The 19,561-nt window shown below is 35.9% G+C and overlaps 1 protein-coding gene across 1 annotated transcript; it reads right to left on the bottom strand.

Moving 5' to 3' along the window:
- Window positions 1-605: 605 nt before the first annotated feature.
- On the bottom strand, window positions 606-5,513 carry LOC120282976 (putative disease resistance protein RGA3). The gene is made up of 4 exons (XM_039289805.1): window positions 5,254-5,513; window positions 4,307-4,702; window positions 1,348-4,157; window positions 606-913 (listed from the first exon to the last, which is right to left on the bottom strand). The coding sequence occupies exons 1-3, from the start codon at window positions 5,351-5,353 to the stop codon at window positions 1,351-1,353; spliced, it is 3,303 nt and encodes a 1,100-aa protein (XP_039145739.1). The 5' UTR covers window positions 5,354-5,513; the 3' UTR covers window positions 606-913; window positions 1,348-1,350.
- Between the last annotated feature and the right edge of the window lie 14,048 nt (window positions 5,514-19,561).

Raw genomic sequence — 19,561 nt, 5'->3', positions numbered from 1 at the left:
AGAAGAATTTTCTACAGTTTTATTTGATTTTGTAATATTTCATCACATGAGAGTTGTCATTGCTATTAAAAGAATTTTCAAAATAGCAACTAATAATTATATTAAAAAAAAAAACTAGGTAAATCACAATGACTAGAACTAGATAAAAGAATACAGAGAGATTGACAGCTTAATCCACTAGCGGTGGATGGTAGGGGAAACTTGGATATGAAACATAGCAATAAAAAAACCGAAAAAGAGTGCTTCCCAGTGTCACTCAACAAATTTTTTTCTTTCTTTTAATAAAGTAGGTAAATTTGAAATTTATTAGAAAAAACAGAGAAAGTTCAAGCAAAGTCCTAAATCTGACTGAAACAAAAGCTACTTAAAAAGAAAAACACCCTGCTCATTCTCCAAGCTCAATCTTTTCATGCTAATAATAAAAGCACCCATCAGAATAGTAGAAGTTAATGTCATAATAAAGATCTTTTATTAGAGGGAGAACTCATTATAAACGACTTAGACAAAACCATAGACAATAAAAGGGAGTACCAAACAAATCATACAACTCTTTGTGTTGCTCTCAACACTTTTTGTTTATTTAAAAACAGAATTAACACCAAAAAGAGAAAATACCTTTGTTTATTTAGTACTGGAATTAACTACAAGAAAGAGAAGCAACCATAATAATATATATGACAATCATGAAAAGTTCATCCACATTTCTTCTCAGATCTGTGTTATGAAACCTTGAATGCTCCAGCTAAAGGGTGATGCAATAACTTTTTGCCTCCAATCTCCCAAGAGTGATTAGATAATTAATGCTATTAATTCAAGTCAGAGCAGCATGTCAAAGAGAGCTAGGTATTCAGCACTTGTTGGAGAAAACTTGAATTCTGCTTCACTCTAGAGATGATTATTCTCAAAATGAATTCTGTATTAAATCAAAGAAATTATGTATTAGATTTACTTATCATTCTTATAACAGAAAAAAAGAAAATCACATCCTAACTTAAGACCAAAACTTTCTTATAACAAATATCAAGCGAGCTGTGACAACAAATTACAAAAGAAAATCCAAACCATAACATCATGTCATAAATATAATCAGAGACTATTTAATTGTAGTTAACTTACTTCTAGTATCACTGATATAGAGAAATTTATGAGAGGCTCCTTCATTTCCTGCGATCATTAGTGACAATTAATTTGAAGAGATTTTAGCATAGAATTACTGAGCTAACGTTGACAGAAAAAAAAAATACATGATTTTTTTTCCCTGATATAACTTATGATTGGTCAAGTGAAATTGAAGATAGTTCAAATGAGAAAACAGGGTGACAAGCAAAGGCATGGATCAATACGTACCACTCAGAAATCATCAGAAATATAATTTTGTTTAGGGATGTGCTTAATCATTTGCCATTCTGGAGACAGCTCTTCTTGGCACCGTTTCATTAAGCCTGGATCACAATCTATGAATTCCAATGCTTCAAGTGAGGAAGGGAGGCCGTCTTTTGGTAGAGAATGGAACTTTGGGCAATATCGAATATTTAAATGCTTCAGTGAAGGCAGACGATGCAACCAAGCAGGCAGAGATTCCAGATCATGACAAGACTTTATATCTAATTCATGCAGCTTTGTCATCTCCTCCATACACAAGTATCTGAATTCATGGCAGTTATAAATAGACAATTTTCTCAAAGAGGGGAGGGCTTGTAAACCCTCCACCGACAAGAGCTCATTGCAATCTTCAAGAAGTATTTCCTCTAGTGCATGCAGTGTGGACATCACCTCTGCAGGAAAAGTTTTAATATTTGGCCCACTCAATTGCAACTGAGTAAGAGAAAAGAGGCCATGGAAGCCGGGACTATTTATTATCTCTAGCTGCTTTGGAGTTGAACATAAGTGCCAGGGAAATTCATTCACTCCATCACATTCCGTTACACTGAGGTTCTGAAGACGTGGAAACAACTTGCATTGTACTGGTGTTGTTAAAGACGATGATGATGATGTTGACATACCCTCAAATGACACTGTTGTTTTGTACAGTTCAAGCCACAACAAGGATGGAAACATCTCATAATCAGGATCATCACATGATTCACATTCAATTGCTAAGTTCTCAATGCCATGTAAGCGTAGTACCTCAAGGGAGCGTAACAACCCAACTGCTGCAGGTAGACGAGCCAGTTTTCTGCAATTGTTTAAGTATATTCTTGATAGTTTCTGTAAATTCATAAGCCATCTTGGTGTTATGGAACCCATGTACCCTTCAATCTCTAGTTCTTCTAAGTTAGAATGAGGTTCAAGGCCTTCAAGTACTTCTTGGGCATCATGCTCGCAACCATCCACCATATCTATCGAACATAAACGCAACTTCTTGATATGAAGTTTTTTCTTCAATTTGGCTTTCATTGCTTCTTCCTTGTTGGCGATGTTCTCCATGCATAGAATCGAAAGGCCTCCTCTTAGTTCATTCATATTTCTCAATTGCGCAACCGTGAAGCCTCTTTCTCTATTCACATGATATTCTAGTTCCTCTGGATCAAATGTATCTAATTGCTTCAAATGCAATATTTCAAGATTTATGAGGTTATGAAATTGACTTGGTAGGGTCTGTGGACACATCAATTTCAACACTCTCAACTGATAAAGCCCACATAATGAATCTGGTATCGATTTGATTTTATTTCTCCACAAAGTCAAATGTTGCAAGTGCTTTAAATAAGGAATAGCATCCGGGAATTCTTGCATATTACTGTCATTGATTATTAGCACTCGGACTCTGCTGAATGCTTCACGGTTGAGGAAGGTAGACATGCCATTAGCTCCCTGTAATAACAGAAGGGTGCGTAAGTTATTAGCTTCGCTTAAAAACCCAAGATCAGTCGAACCATCATATACACACAAATGACGGACATTTTTGGAGATTTTTTTATCTCTTCCACTCTCATAAATACAAGTCTCGCCATGAGAAACTAATTGGGACAAATCACGTATTAAGTCATGCATTTTGAGAAATTTAGTATAACCTGCATGCCCATCAAAGAAACACATTGCTTGCAGTTCATGAAAGTACTCTTTTCCCATATCATTCACTGTCTCTGAACTAATTCTTTCAGATAGATATCCGTTAGCTCTCCACATGCTAATCAATGTGTCCATATCATAGTAAGGATCAAGATTACGATTAGGAAGCACCGAACAAAAAGCAAAGCATGACTGAAGATGAGGAGGCAGATGATAGTAACTAAGTGCAAGTGCAGGCATAATATCATGTGCATCACTTTTAAATTTCCACAAATCATTTTCCAATACATTATTCCAATGCTTCTCAGTTAGATCACGTCCTAGAAGCTTTCCCACTGTCTTGGCTGCTAATGGTGATCCCATCAGCTTTCCCACTATGTGCCTTCCTATATCATGCAATTCTCTTGGATAATTGTCAGGATTGTTTCCAGCAAAGGCGCACTTCTGAAAAAATGGCCAGTACTCTTGATCATCAAAACCTTCCAGAATAATTTTATTTTCTTGGTCTATGCTTCTTAATACTGTAGGATGTCTACAAGTCACGATGATTTTAATAGCCTGTGCTTCTGCAGATTGGAGAGGGACAAGAAGTTGTTGCCATTTATCAGACCAGATATCATCCAGCACCAGTAAGAATTTCCTCCCTACTAAATGCTTTATGAGTTCTTCCTCAAGAAGATTCAAGCTGGTGGCGTTGCTACATTGAACACTTGAGTTGCTAGTATTGCCAATGCGAAATGAATCTACCATTTCTTTGGTGATTCTTAATCTATCAAAGTGATTTGATACACATATCCAAGCCGAATTATTGAAATAATTTTTTATTTCTTTGTAGACAAACTGAGCCAAAGTAGTTTTGCCGATACCACCCATCCCAACTATTGGTGCAACAGAAATGTTACTATTGACATTGACATTGACATTTGGCCCTTTGAAAAACTCAATCAGCAGTTTTTTTTCGTTATCTCGACCATATATCTTACTTTCATTTATTGATGATGTGGTGACTCGTTCGTACGGATCATAAACTCCATTCAAGTTGATCTCGGCTAACCATTGGTGCAAGATGGTTTCTTCTTCCAGCTTTGATTTAATGCCTTTTATTTGATTTATAATACTAGTAATCTTTTTCAAAACGTCATCATCTGCAATTAATATAAATGTCTCAGTCTTCAATAAACTAAAAAAACTTTAATTTATTATCTATATATCGTTCATGCAAAAACAAATTAACTAACAAGGATCTTGCATGAAAAATCAACTCAAAAAGAAAGAAGAAAAAAAAAACACAAACCTGTAGACACATTTGAGGATTGCGCTGATTTCGAAAGACGACGTTTTTTATCACTTGATGATGAAATTGGCCGACGAAACCACAAGCGCTTTTGTCCTCTACTGGATTGGCTATTAGTGTCAGCTTCTTGATCAGCCTTGTTGATCTCCTGCACCATTCTCTCCAGCTCCAAGTTCTTCATATCTGATTCCAAGTCTTGTATGTCATAACCAACATCTTTGAGTTTGTGGTGCAAACCGATCACCCTCTCGTTTTGCTTATTTTTTTCAAACAATATCATGATTCTATTATGCATTGACTTGACACTCAACTTGGCATCTATCAAGGCTTCCAGTGAATCCTTCAGTTGTTGTTGTTTCTCCGCTTCATCAAGGGAAGATGGTGATGGTGATGATGATAGTGAAGGGAATAGCAACAACCAGATTAAGGAAGAAGAAGGTCGTTCAGGTGAACTGAGAAAAAATCCCCCAAGTGTTTGATGAAATGCCTGGGTTTTTCTCAGTTCAGTCAAGAAGTCAAACAGACAAGTGAAGAGAAAGGTTTTCTCTGGGCCAACCAAAAACTAGCACTACTCTAGCATTTATATATTAAATATTACAACTTAGCAGACAAAAGGGTTAACACTCATTGGTTAACACACAATCTGGCTTCCCATTGGCTGTTTAAAAACCTTAGAGTAAACTGACATTGGGTGTACACTAACACCCAAAGATATTCTAATATGATTCTCATCCTTCTCCAAAAACACAAGTCTTCAACTGCTTCACCTACTGACCAGTCAACCATGCTTATCTCCTTACTTCTTCAGAGAGCCATCCTGAACTGAAAGAGTATCATCCCGGCTGCCATGCCCATCGTCCTTCTTCACCTTGGTCACGTGCGATCCACCACATAACGTGCGCACACGTTCACCACACGCTTGCTGTCTTCAATCATTTCTTTAACAGATAGATGATCCAATACATAATTGATCAGTTTATCCAAACATATGCCAGGCAAAGGTGAAAGAAGATATCCTGCAAGGGTGGACAAAGTTGCAGAAACCATGATAGATGCAAAGTGTTATGAGAGAAGAGAAGAGAAAGCGTTGTCAACAGAAGGGAAAGAGAGAGAATCAACGCTTGGTTCTTGGTTCTTTATGTCGAATTATTTACTTCCTAATATCTTTGGTTCTTTTCTGATGAATTGCATTTTGGTTTCTGATGAGAACTCTGGCTGCTTGGTTCTTTCTCATTTATTGCTTTCCTAGCGAATATTTGCCTTTTTCTTTTCAATGAATAAACCATCACTTTATTATCTTAGAAAAATAATAATAATAATAATAATAATAATAATAATAATAATAATCTCTACGCCATCAGTTGCCTAGCAATTGGAAAACATGTGGACATGAGTGAGTTGTAGGTTAGAATTTCTCCGCGGTCGATACTATAATGGAAATGTAGAATATTATAAATTTACTATGCATTGCACTACATTCACCAACTCTCCGGGGTTTTAGAGCATGAGAGATTTATCCTTATAAAGTTATGGTCCATAATATAACATCATTGGTGGTTAAGTCATCATAACTAGTACATCATTACTCTCCGGGGTTAATCCATCCTACAAGATAAATCTCTATATGGTTATTAAATCATCATAACTAGTACATTATTGTACCTTCATATTTCTTTACTAATCTTCTTTGTATAAAATATTAATAATAATAAAATTTAAGAAAACAAAAAAAGCAGTGGACAAAGTGAAAAGGAGTTTAAAGAGGAGCTGGCGAATATTTGCTTTTTGGTTATTGCCACTAGTATTTGCTTTCCCTTTTATCACGTCAAGAAAAAGCCAAAATAAACGGAGGCTGCCATGCATCATCTTATTCATATAATTATGAGAGCAAGGAATACTGTAGCTAAAATAATGCTTGTTAGTTTACAGTTAGTTTATAATAATAAAAATACTAAACTTATTTAATTAAAATTAACATTTATTTTAATTTACTGACGATGATCAACTGAATTATGTTATATATACAAGCTAGAAAATGCCTAGACAAGATTCAATAGATAATAATGTAATATGATGATCATTAGCTATATATCAAGCCATGTGAACAACTGTATCGCTAGTTTGGAGAATGCTTTTGCTTTTTGATGACTGACTCTATAAAGAGTCCAGACTCTTTTAGGATGGACAATAATCGCTCAAAGGTAACTAAAACCAAAGTCTACATATTGTATTTTGATTAGCATTTACTGTTTAACATGTTTGCAAAAACATTTATTATGAGAGTACAAATGCATGTCTATATTTCACTGTTATGGTAAATTTTTTAGTGAGTCATTAAAATATATTTTTTTTATTTTGGTGTCTAAATTTTAATTTGAATTACAATGATTATGAAATTTTAATTTTGTTTCAATAGGAGATGAGGGATTTCAGCTCTTATTTACTGATATGGACACCAAAAAAGCCTCGTCAGCACTTTCAAAACACGTCATAGACCTGCTTAGTGGCTCCACATCACCTTGAAACCATCCACATGGGCAACTTCTTCGTTTTTTTTATGGAATGCTTGTTGAGCAGAGTTGCAAGTGAATTCTTATTTTAAGGTTTGAGGGGAACTTAAAGAGTGTTCTGTTTGAAAAGTCCAAAATTTTCTTTTTGATAGTATGCGTGTATCTTTGAACGATGTTGTTGTTTCATGATTCAGGCTCGTAAGTGAATTCCTATTATGTTGATGCATGATGGGTGTATCTTAACGTGTTGTGCTTGATTAGTTAACCAAATATGATTTTTGATAGTGTGTATACCTTTACAAGGATATAATCTAAAGTGATACTGGCTTGGAGGTCTTTGAGGAAATGTGTGACTTGTTGATGCTGAGTTGGCCAGATGATTGAAGCTCAGTGCTGCGCAGCCATCACTCGAGTCGTGAAGAGCATGGTGCATGGTTGTACATAAGCATGGCTGTAGCTGGGCGCGAGATCTGCAGCATGGAGCTGAGGAGTGGCAGATGCACTGAAGTTTAGAAGAAGCTGGGTTTTTAATCTAATGTTTTGATTACTATTATAATATAGTATCTAAGTTAAGGTTTTAAGCCAATCAGTGTTAAGTTAGTGAAAAAGAGTGGCCAATGGGATAATCAGTTGTGTATCCACTTTTTGACTATTATAAAGATAGTAGTGACTGCAAGCTCATGGTATGATGAGCTAACAACTAGTTTGAGAACCTTTCTCTTCACCAAGCTCTGACCTTTACTTGCTATCTCTTCTCTTTACTATTGTTTTTCTGTATCTTCTCTCAGCAGGTGACGGTGACGGAGGCTTATCGGCGGGACGATCCTCAACAGTGTGGTATCAGAGCGTCAGGTGGTGATGGCGAGTGATGCTCCGGTGAGTCTCACGCAGCACTGTGTCCTGGTCTTCAAAGATGAAGAATATGGGAGATGAAGCTTGAGAATGAAGACCGTATTCCGGTCACAAGAGCTCTGGGAGCTAGTAGAGAAGGGGATGCCTCAAGGGGAAGACGAAGTGAATGCTAGAGAAAGCAAGAAGAGGGATGCGAAGGTGATGTGTCTCATTCAACAGGCAGTGGATGGTCCAGTCCTTGATCGGATTGCAGATGCTGAAACGGCACATGCAGCTTGGGAAATCATCAAGAAGTTGTACCATGGTTCTAATAAGATGGTTGTAGTTCAGAAACAAGCACTTAAGCAGAGCTTTGAGACTTTGCAGATGGAAGACGGAGAAAACATACAAACCTACATTACCAGGGTTGTGGCGATTGTGAATCAAGTGAAGGCGCTTGGGGAGACACTCTCTGAAGCAGAAGTAGTGGCCAAGGTGCTGCGGAGTTTGCCCTCGAAAATTCGATTATGTAGCTACGGTGATGGAGGAGACCAGAGATCTTTCAAAGCTCACACTTGATGAACTTTGTGGCTCCTTACAAGCTCATGAGATAAGGGTGAACAGATCACTTGGGAAGACAAGTGAGAAAGCATTGTATGTAAAGGGTGAAAATTCAGGGACACAGACGAAGGAGAAGGGCAGTCCTACCTCTTCATCCGGTTGGAACTCAACCAGGGGCCGTGGGAGAGGTTTCTCACGAGGGAGAGAAAGAGGAAGGTGGTCCAGGGGTCAAGGAAGTGAGTCCAAGTCTGGTATCCAGTGTTTTCAGTGTAAGAAATTCGGCCATGTGAAGGCTGAGTGCCGCGAGAGAAGCAAGACATCAGTGAAGGGTGCATCTCTGGTGGCGGAGGAACGGGATGTGAATAATGTCTTCATGGCAAGTACTGAAGGAGTTAAGACCTCAAGTTCAATCTGGTTAGTGGATTCGGGGTGCTCGAACCACATGACGGGCGAGAGAAGTCTATTCACCGAGTTAGATGAGTCTCATAGGGTTACAGTTCGTCTGGGAGATGATAAGGAAATGGAAGTGCTTGGAGTTGGCACAGTCACCATTAGCATGAAAAGTAGCAAGTCCAAACAACTCCAAGGAGTTCAACTAATTTTCGGGTTGGCTCATAACCTGCTCAGCGTTGGGCAGCTCCTCACAAGAGGGTACTCTGTGGTCTTTCAGAAGAACAAGTGTGTCATCACGGATGATTATACAAGGGAAGTGGTGATCAAGATACCAAGGATGAGTAACAATATGTTCCCAGTGAATCTCTCTAGAGTAGAGAGACTGAATTTGGTTGTAAACAAGCATACAGCATCAAAGTTGTGGCATCGGAGGTTCGGGCATTTGAATTATAGAAGTCTTGAGTTACTCATGCGCGAAGGGATGGTTATTGGGCTACCGAAGTTGTATAATGTGGCTCAATGTGAAGAGTGTGCGATGTGCAAGCATGCGAGAAGTTCCTTCCCAACAACAAGGTGTAGAAGGAGTGAAGACCGACTACAGTTGGTGCACATGGACCTGTGTGGACCAATGAGCACACCCTCACTGGGAGGTAAGAACTTTTTTCTTTTCCTTGTTGATGATTTCAGTAGAAAGTGCTGGATCTACTTTCTCGAATACAAGGGAGAGACTTTCGAGTACTTCAAAACTTTTCACACCATGGTGGAGAGGGAGACTGGGAGGAAATTGAAGACGTTGAGGAGTGATCGCGGTAGAGAATTCACTTCCCATGCCTTCAGTAAATATTGTGAAGAGCTCGGAATCAGGAGGGAGTACTCGGCACCCTACTCACCACAACAGAATGGAGTGGTGGAGCGTAAAAACAGAACCATCGTTGAGATGGCTCGCTGTCTACTCAGAGATGGAGAATTACCAATAGAATTATGGGCCTAGGCTGCAGCAACTTCAGTGTATCTGATAAACAGATCTCCTACACAAACTTTGGAGGGAAAGACTCCATTTGAAATGTGGCATGGAGTAAAACCTGATGTAAGTCACCTCAGGGTGTTTGGAAGTATTGATTTCACCTTAATACCCTCACAGAGGCTCAGGAAGTTGGATGAGAAGTCACTGAAGTGTGTGCTATTGGGATACTGTCATAATTCCAAGGCTTACAGGTTGTTTGAACCATTGACATCCAAGATAATCATAATCAAGGATGTAATTGTTCATGAGAATTCAAGGTGGAATTGGAAAGCAAATGGAGATGAGACTGTAGTTGCACTGGAGGGTTTGAACACCAGTGAAGATGTGATTAACAACAGAGCAGCTGGAGAAGAAACAAGTAGAAGTAGAAGTCCTCCAAGTTCCGGTGACTCAAGCTCAGCAGGAGAATCAAGTGATGAGTCACCACCGAGGAGAATGAGATCCTTGACTGAGGTATATAACTCATGTTCCTATGCTCTTCATGTAGGTGATCCACAGGTGTATCAAGATGCTATGAAGCATAAAGAGTGGCAGCAGGCAATGGATGCAGAAATAGCGGTCATCCAAAGCAATGACACTTGGGATCTAGCATAGTTACCATCTGGGAAGAAGGCCGTGGGTCTCAAGTGGGTATTCAAGGCCAAATATGGAGCCAATGGAGAAATTCAGAAACACAAAGCGAGGCTAGTAGCGAGGGGATATGTTCAACAGTATGGTTTGGATTATGATGAAGTTTTCTCACCGATGGCCCGGATTGAAACAGTGAGGATCATCCTTGCTATTACTGCTCAAACTTGCCAACCAGTGTATCATTTTGATGTACAATCTGCTTTCCTTAATGGTGAAATTTCAGAGGAGGTCTATGTGTCTCAACCCGAGGGCTATGAGATTATTGGTAAAGAACACAAGGTGTATCATCTGAAGAAGGCTCTCTACGGGCTCAAGCAGGCGCCGAGAGCATGGTATAGCAAGATTGATGCTCATTTCAAACATCATGGAAATGTGAAGAATGATACGGAACACACACTGTATAAAAAGGAAGATGGAGAAGGAAATTACATTTTGATCAGTCTTTATGTGGATGATATGGTATATACTAGTGCATCACAAAATCTGATCAAGCAATTCAAAAAGGAGATGATAAGCAACTTTGATATGTCAGACCTTGGAGAAATCAAGTTCTTTCTAGGATTGGAGGTTTACCAATCAAGCGAAGGAATTTTTATCTCACAGAGGAGATATGTTGAAGAACTCTTAATACAGATGAACATGAAGCATTGCAAGCATGCTGAGACACCAATTGGGATAAATAAAAAATTCTCAGAAGAAGATCAGGAAGAACTAACAGATACTGGACTGTACAGGAGTCTCATTGGCAAATTGCTTTACATCATACACACGAGGCCAGATATTTGCTATGCCATTAATCTCCTGTCAAGATTTATGAGCAGGCCGAGTGTCAATCATTTTAATGCAGCAAAGAGGAGCATGAGATATCTTGCAGGAACTGTATCATTTGGAGTGTTCTACTCGTGTGAAAGTAGCGGGTGTCTGGAAGGGTTCACAGACAGCGAATGGGGAGGTTCTTTGACTGATAGGAAAAGTACCTCAGGGATTCTATGCAGGATTGGAACATGTTCGATAACTTGGTCATCAAAAAAAAAGATGTTGTGGCTCTTTCCTCAACTGAAGCCGAGTATATAACGGCCACCTCAGCAGCCTGTCAGTTAGTTTGGTTGAGAAGAATTTTCAATGATTGTGGAAGGATGAGTGAAGGACCCTCTGTTCTTTGGTGTGATAACCAATCAGCTATAGCAGTAGCAAAAAATCCAGCATATCATGGGAGGACCAAACACATAGATGTTAGGTCCATTTCATTTGAAGTCTTGTATCAGATGGATTGATCACATTGCAGCATTACAACACAAGAGATCAACTGGCTGACATTCTGACCAAACCGTTACCCTCAGAGAAACATAAGAAGATGCGAGCTCAATTGGGAATCAGAGAGCTTCAATCAAGGGAGGGTGTTGACGCTGAGTTGGCCAGATGATTGAAGCTCAGTGCTGCGCAGCCATCACTCGAGTCGTGAAGAGCATGGTGCGTGGTTGTACACAAGCATGGGTGTAGCTGGGCGCGATATCTACAGCATGGAGCCGAGGATTGGCAGATGCACTGAAGTTTAGAAGAAGCTGGGTTTTTAATCTAATGTTTTGATTACTATTATAATATAGTATCTAAGTTAAGGTTTTAAGCCAATCAGTGTTAAGTTAGTGAAAAAGACTGGCCAATGGGATAATCAGTTGTGTATCCACTTTTTGACTATTATAAAGATAGTAGTGACTGTAAGCTCATGGTATGATGAGCTAACAACTAGTTTGAGAACCTTTCTCTTGACCAAGCTCTGACCTTTACTTGCTATCTCTTCTCTTTACTATTGTTTTTCTGTATCTTCAGCATCTCTCTCTCAGCAGGTGACGGTGACGGAGGCTTATCGGTGGGACGATCCTCAACGGTGACTGGGATCTAAGTTTCAAATCATGTACAACTGCACTGGATTGCAAGTAAACTCCTGTTTTGATGATGGTTGCAGTTTAGTATATGTTTTGCTTGATTAGCTTACAGAAATTGATTTTTGATAGTGAGCTTAACTTGATGAAATGTGTGCCTGCAATCTAAATTCCTTCAATGTTGTGATTATTTCCAATGCTATACAGGATTGTAAGTGAATTCATAATTTATTGATTCATATGGTTTAATTTATGTTCTGTTTGATTTGTGAACTAAATTTAGTTATCTTGAGAGAAAACAAGTACTCGCTTTTAGTGTCTGATAGAATGTTTTAGTGGAATGGGAACTTCTTCATGGCTTTTAGTTTATTATATATAGTAGGTGAATTTTATATGTATAATTCTTGCAGTTTATCTCATCTTCTACTTCAATGTGTTAGAAGGGCATTGTTTAATAAATTTAGGGAGAAAAATCATTCAATTCAATGCCGGAACTTGTTCCATTGAGTCTCAAGATTGTGAACTGCAAATGTTTATCAGAAAATACAGTTAAAAGTAAAGAAGAGATATTGAGGAAAGTTGTTCTTGTGCGTTTGCTTGAATGAAGAACATGTGTTAATGGCAAACATCCTTTTCTTTTCCTTCCATCTTACTTAGTTTGTTCAATATAATCTGCATGAAAGCACATTGGCAATCATAAATTTATTTGTGATTGTTTACATACTCATATAAATTATTCTATGTGTACTATAAATTAACTATAAAGTGATATTTAAAAAATGTCATGTTATTCCATTTCAGTTATAACTTCCCCCTTAATCAAAGTCTCCTTGGAAAAACAAAACTGCAAACAAAAACAGATTAAAAAAGATTAACAATACTCGTTAAGCTCCCATCAAACACCTCGAGTGCATTATAGTTGATGGTTTCTTCTCCAAGACTCTCTCTTGAATAGTTCCAAGGCCTGGTTTTCCAAACAAAACACTCGTTAAATTCCCACCAAACCTCATAAGAATTTACTTACAACTCTTCTCAAAGAGCATTTCATAAAAAAAAGATGAAGAAGTTACTGATGTAAATAGTTTTAAGTGATGTGGTGTCACGCCCTAAACCTGGATTGGCGGAGGACAAATGGCCACACACCCACAAGACAAAAACCATATAGGTACACAAGGCCTAAAAACCTGATTCATAGCAAAATATGATTTGACAAAGCCACGAATTACAGACAACAAAAATACAACAAGTTCTAAGTACATAATTCAAAGACTACATCAACAGAGAGATTACAAGTTAACTACACTGGGGGAAAGATATTTGATGGCCCACTAAGTTACAGCAGAACTTTCTCCTGATCTGAAAAGAATTAAGAACAATTTTATGAGCTTGACATCCTAGTAAACAATCCACTAAAATATTTGGAGATTATGCAAAGTTCAAAACTTCAAATTCAATATCAAGTGTATATATATAGCAAAACTTGTACATATGCATATTAAAAGGGTAGAACATAAATCACAACTTATACCGAATATCATATAACAATAATAATTATCCAAAGATAGATTTTGTATCCTTAATGCTTTACCAAAACACCGGTTTGCAATAGTTTTTCTAAACATACAAATTTCCTATAAATCAAATATCAAAGTGTGATAATTATCAAATATAAGTCTCCTGGCAAAAAGACTTTAACAAAGAATACAGATTTCAAACGTAACAATTTTCCAAAATTATGTCTCCCAAAATTACTGGTTATTTATTTTACCTTGGTGGCAGCCGAGTCAAAATATCAAAGTCCATTTGTTTTACCTCGGTGACCAGGGTTAGATACAATTGTTGTTCCACTGAAGGCTTTGAGCAAAACTATAGTCTAAATTCATAGAATTCATATTGACATGGTCAATGTTGACCCCCATTAACTGGGTTAGTGTGTGCATAGCTTATTGGGATTAAAAATGTTTAAAACGAAATAAATTTTGCCATAAGTATCAAAAGCAGTCTTTTCAAAGAACTAGATTGTTGATACTAGTCAACCAAAATATTGCTAAGTTATCAAACCAAGATAGCATAATATGACAGAATATATAATATCAAACTCTTCCAAAATTGTCATTTGAGCAAAGATACCATAACTTAGTATATTTAAAAGAATTGCATGATCCCGTGTTTATATTGAATCTAAGCCAATTGTTTCATGATAAAAAGAATGGAAATAAATAACTGAATTTTTACAATAAAAATAATCGATAATTTATATGTTGATTAGTTATTACCTAGAGATCCTAAACTCTAACTCCCATTTGAAGACAAGATCAATCCTTCTTGAACAATCCTAAAAGGATAATCAAAATCCAATAGCTCAAAACCATAAATTAACACACCCCAAAACATGGACCAAAACCATACGCCAAATAAACGAAACCACTATCTACTCCATCTAGCACTAGGCATCTAATTATTTCAAGAGACAAAAGTAACCCAAATCAATGAACTAGTTATAGCCATATGGATCGATGAGAACTAATACAACAAAGATCAACTCATGCATCTCTTCAAATATAACTCCAACACTATGTTACAACTAAGCATCAAGACAAGGTTTTTGATGTGGGCCGGATTGATGAACTAGCATGTGCCTACATGGACAAGTGGGGCATGACCTAGGCATGGTCATTTTGATAATTTTCCTGAACGGCTAATTTTGGTAATCAGAGGATCCCATTAGATGGAAAACAGGTCAACAAACACAAGTCAAAAGCTTGCAAAGTAAGCTCGGGAGTCATATCAGTTTTCGGTCAAATTCCATCATCTAGACCTCAAAAACAATAATTTTGTCGTTTATAGAAAGATTTCGTCCAGCCATATCTTAGGCTATGAATCTCTGATTGAGGTGTCGTTTTTGGCATTCACTTTGTTTAATTATAATTTTTATTTCTATAATGTCAATTGGAAATTTTTCAATTTTGGCAAATTTTCAATTTGTTTCTTTTTTTTATGTTTTTTTAGGGGTTTCTTATTGATCTATTTTATTGTAAGCCTTCTGGCTATGAAGGCAGTTTTTTTGAATGAAATAACATTTAGTTTGTTCTTTTCTCTAAATCCCTGGGTATTCTTAGACTAAATAGAGTTTAGGTTTATTACTTTGTTGTTGACTTGGGTATTCTCAGACTAAACAAGTCTTCAACCCTATCTCCGTTGCGTCAGTTTTTTAGGCATTTAATCAACACACTAAATTGAAACCCAACCTATAAGCATCAAGAAAAACACTAACAATAAACATGAGTCTAGAGAGAAGATCCTATACCAAAAGCTTACTCAAGATAAGGTTAACTTATAAGTTCAAAGTAAAAGCAAATGTCATTGAAAAGGAAGAAATACATATATATATCGATATTAGCATATAGGTAAGGCTTAAAAGTTTAAGAACAACTAGACTTGGCAAGCTCTAACACAGGTAATTTCAACAATGTACAACTAAGCAAAACAACAATTAAAGGTCATAATCAAAAGAAGCAACAACAAAAAAATAAATCAAGATTTGCACAAAACTAATTTACAAGAAAGGATCAACCCATGGACCCCTTGTAGTACATCTACTACTCTAAGGCCTTAGAACCACCACAAAGAATAGCAACAATCATTAAGTATAAGTACACATGTTAAGCTTCCAATCACACATCCAACCACAATATCACACAATAGGCATAAAACAAGTTTCAAAGGCATTGACATTTCAACAAACACTTTGTGTGCATCCTCAACACTAAGCAATTAGACATCTTGACAAATAACATATGCTATCAAGTAATAAATAGCATTTTACAACCACAAACAAAGATAAAAAAAAAAATCAACATATATGCTATCAAGTAATACATATGCTTCCAGCTAAAACACCATGCCACGATCTATCAACCTAGATTGAAGGAAGCAAGAAGGACTCTAACAAAAGATTTACTTGCTTAGAAGAAGTATAGTGCAACACCCACTTGAAGCCTCTCTTGGTTATCAAGATATGCAAGTGAAGAGCTTTAAGTCCTCACCTATTTTGCTAAAGATGATAGGCCCAAGGTAGAGAAAAATTTTGGGCTACAATACCTTCTTTCGAAGCTCAAACCCCCATGTGATGGCATGGCTTAGCATGGTTGTTGGAGGCTTTAGGTGGGAGGAAATATAGAAAGGTAGAAGGAAAAGAAAATTAATTTGCTCTCAAGCATACTAATTAATCAACAAGGAATCTAAAAGGTATGAAGGAGGAAAAGAAAAGGTTAGTACTGGGGTCAACAAGTGGTTTCCTCGTGGTGATGTGGAGGCACCAGTCGAGCTTATGGCGTGTGATGAAGGCGCTAATAAGGTTTTTCTAGCATCACATCAACAAATTAATATGATCTTAAATCCCAAGAGTGATCTCCAGTTGAAACAACGCTTTGATTCAAATTAAAGGTTGGATATCTAAATGAAAAAAATAATATATATATATATAATGAATTTAGTAACCACCAAAAAATTACACCCACGGTTGATATGGCATTAGGGTGAAACTAAAAGTTGTGACCATTGATGGATGTGAAGATGTTCCACAAAATAATTATGAACATAGCCTCACCAAAGCTTTAGCTCATCAAACTGATAGTGTTGCAATTGAAGCTTGAGAGATTTTCAGTTCTATAGTGGGGTAAGATATATATTTTTCATTAATAAAACTAGTGAATGTACATATGCACTGACTTTTTGGTGTTAACTTCAACTGTAGGGAGGTATGATGAACGTTGCAGGAGTGAGCTTGATCATGGAATGGCAACCGTTGGAGGTATGTGTAGTGAATTAATGGATTCCTGGTTTTCAAAACAAGTTCACAATCAACTCAATTCATTGAAATTCTCTCCCCAAATCAAATTGATTATCAAATTAATGACAATTCAACTGAAGAAACACCAATCCAGCAACATATAAGCATGAATCCACCATCAAACATTCAGATCATCATCATCTCAACAAATCTCAAAACAATATCATGCCAAACACCAAATGAAATTACTCTACTCACTGAGCTATAGATCCAGTGATTACAAAATGAAAAATACTAAGATATATGGGAATAACTTCTCTCCGGTGTCGATTGCCGGAGAATATCGCCGGAGATCAACCCACAGGCCCAAAGTTCCCTTTCTTCTTCGCTTGCCTCTTCATTCTCATTCCCTCCCTTTTATACTTCTAAACTTCTCCCTTAACCGACTCCCCTCTCCAGCCGATCAGGAGCCTGATAGCATAACTCCTTTTTACCTGACCATTCACAGCCCTTTCCCCTGCCATCTCATCGGGTGTAACATAACCCGCGAGTCTACAACTCCTCCACCTTTTTCTTTTGCTTCTCTATCTTGACAACGAAGATTCGTCCACGTCAGTTGTACCCATCCTCCTGCTCACGTGCCTTTCCTGTAACTGATTTAACGACCTTTTAATCAGAAGTATGATGGACGTTGCGGGAGTGAGCTTAATCATGGAGTGAGCTTGATCATGGATATGGAACATCCAAGGGACAAGATTACATCATTGTGAAGAACTAGCGGGGGCCTAATTAGGGGAAGAAAGGGTACATGAGGATGAAGAGGAACACTAGGAAACTTGAAGGGCTTTGCGATATTATTAAGATGGCTTTCTTGTCCTACAAAGAAGAATATTATAACACATTAAGTTAATAATAATAATAATAATAATAATAATAATAATAATAATAATGTTAAGTATATTCATTAGAAGGTATTATTCAGGGTTGGTTTTTGTGCAAATGAGTCCCTAATCAAAATTATAAAAATAAATTTAAATAATTTTTTATTAAATAAAAAATTATATAATTATTTATCATAAATTTATAAGATAAATAAAAGTTTTATATTTAAAATTTAATATTTTTACCTATGATTATATTGATAAAATAATAAATAAAATTTAAAAAAATGGGAAAATCATGAGGTGTGGCCCGTGTGGTGTGGGGGCCCAAAAAAATCATGGAGTCCAGCCCTGATAATATGATAAATTTAATAATTTAATATTATCATAAATTTATTAAATAAGTTAACTTTTTATTTGAAAAAATTAATATTCTTAATAATATGGTTATCTAAATAAAATAATGTTATTAATAAATAAAATTATATATATTTTTTTAAAAAATCATGCATTATGGACCCTAAGTAATGGATAATGGGCCACATACCTTAGTAGTAGGCTTTGCCTCGTCCAGGCCTTGGCATTGTTTAATTAGTTGTTAAATTCTAACAAAATTTTACATAATTGTTCTCCATTTAGCCATCTCCAACCCACAATCCCAAAACTTAATCCTAAATTTGGTTATACTATAATAAATTATACTTCATCTATGAAACCTAAATTAGTTTTTACATTGCATTAATTTTTATTAAAGTTATTTAATAGCTCAGTTTATTATCGTTGAACTATTATGTAATATTTTTAATATTGTTATAAATGTATTTTGTTTTAAATTCATAGTGCATGGGTCTTTCATTGTTTTTAATATATTTTTAATTATTTTAGTTTAATAAATTTATCATAAATTAATTTAATTAATAATGTTATTATTGATTAATTAATTGCACACAAAATTAATATTGTAAGTATAAAATGACTACTTATAATTATATTCATGAATTATTAACTTTATAATTTTAAAACAATAATAAAAATAAAAAATATTAATTAAAAATTTAATATATGTGGGGGACAATTTGGGGTCACAAATAGTTAACCCCAAATTTGGGATAATATTTTGGGGTTGATTGGAGTTTATCATGACCCCAAAATGGGATTTGTGGTCATGGTTGGAAATACCTAGGGTGGAGGACTTCAAACCCCAAACCCCTAACTCCAAACATAGGGCATCTCTACCATGACCCTAAATTCCAGATTTGGGGTCATGGTTAGCTCCAACCCACCTCTAAATATTACCCCAAATTTGGGGTTAACTATTTGTAACCCAAAATTTGGGGTCCCACATATATATTAATTATTTAATCAAGATATTTTTATTTTTATTATTGTTTTAAAATTATAAAGTTAATAATTCATGAATATAATTATAAGTAGTCAATTTATACAATTTTATGTGCAATTAATTAATTAATAATAAAATTGTTAATTAAATTAATTTATGATAAATTTATTAAACTAAAATAATTAAAATATATTAAAAATAATGAAAGACACATGTACTATGAATTTAAAACAAAATACATTTATAATAATATTAATAATATTGCATAAATATTCACTGATAATACACTGAGCTATTAAATATAAGATAATGCAATGTAATATATTAAAACAATATATCAATTATAATAAATATTTAATTAAATCATTATTAAAAATAATTAATTTAAAATATTTTTTGATTGAATAGTAA

The sequence above is a fragment of the Dioscorea cayenensis genome, chromosome 3 (assembly GCF_009730915.1).
Source record: "Dioscorea cayenensis subsp. rotundata cultivar TDr96_F1 chromosome 3, TDr96_F1_v2_PseudoChromosome.rev07_lg8_w22 25.fasta, whole genome shotgun sequence".
Taxonomy (NCBI): domain Eukaryota; kingdom Viridiplantae; phylum Streptophyta; class Magnoliopsida; order Dioscoreales; family Dioscoreaceae; genus Dioscorea; species Dioscorea cayenensis.
This window is presented reverse-complemented; position numbering and strand designations above follow the sequence as displayed.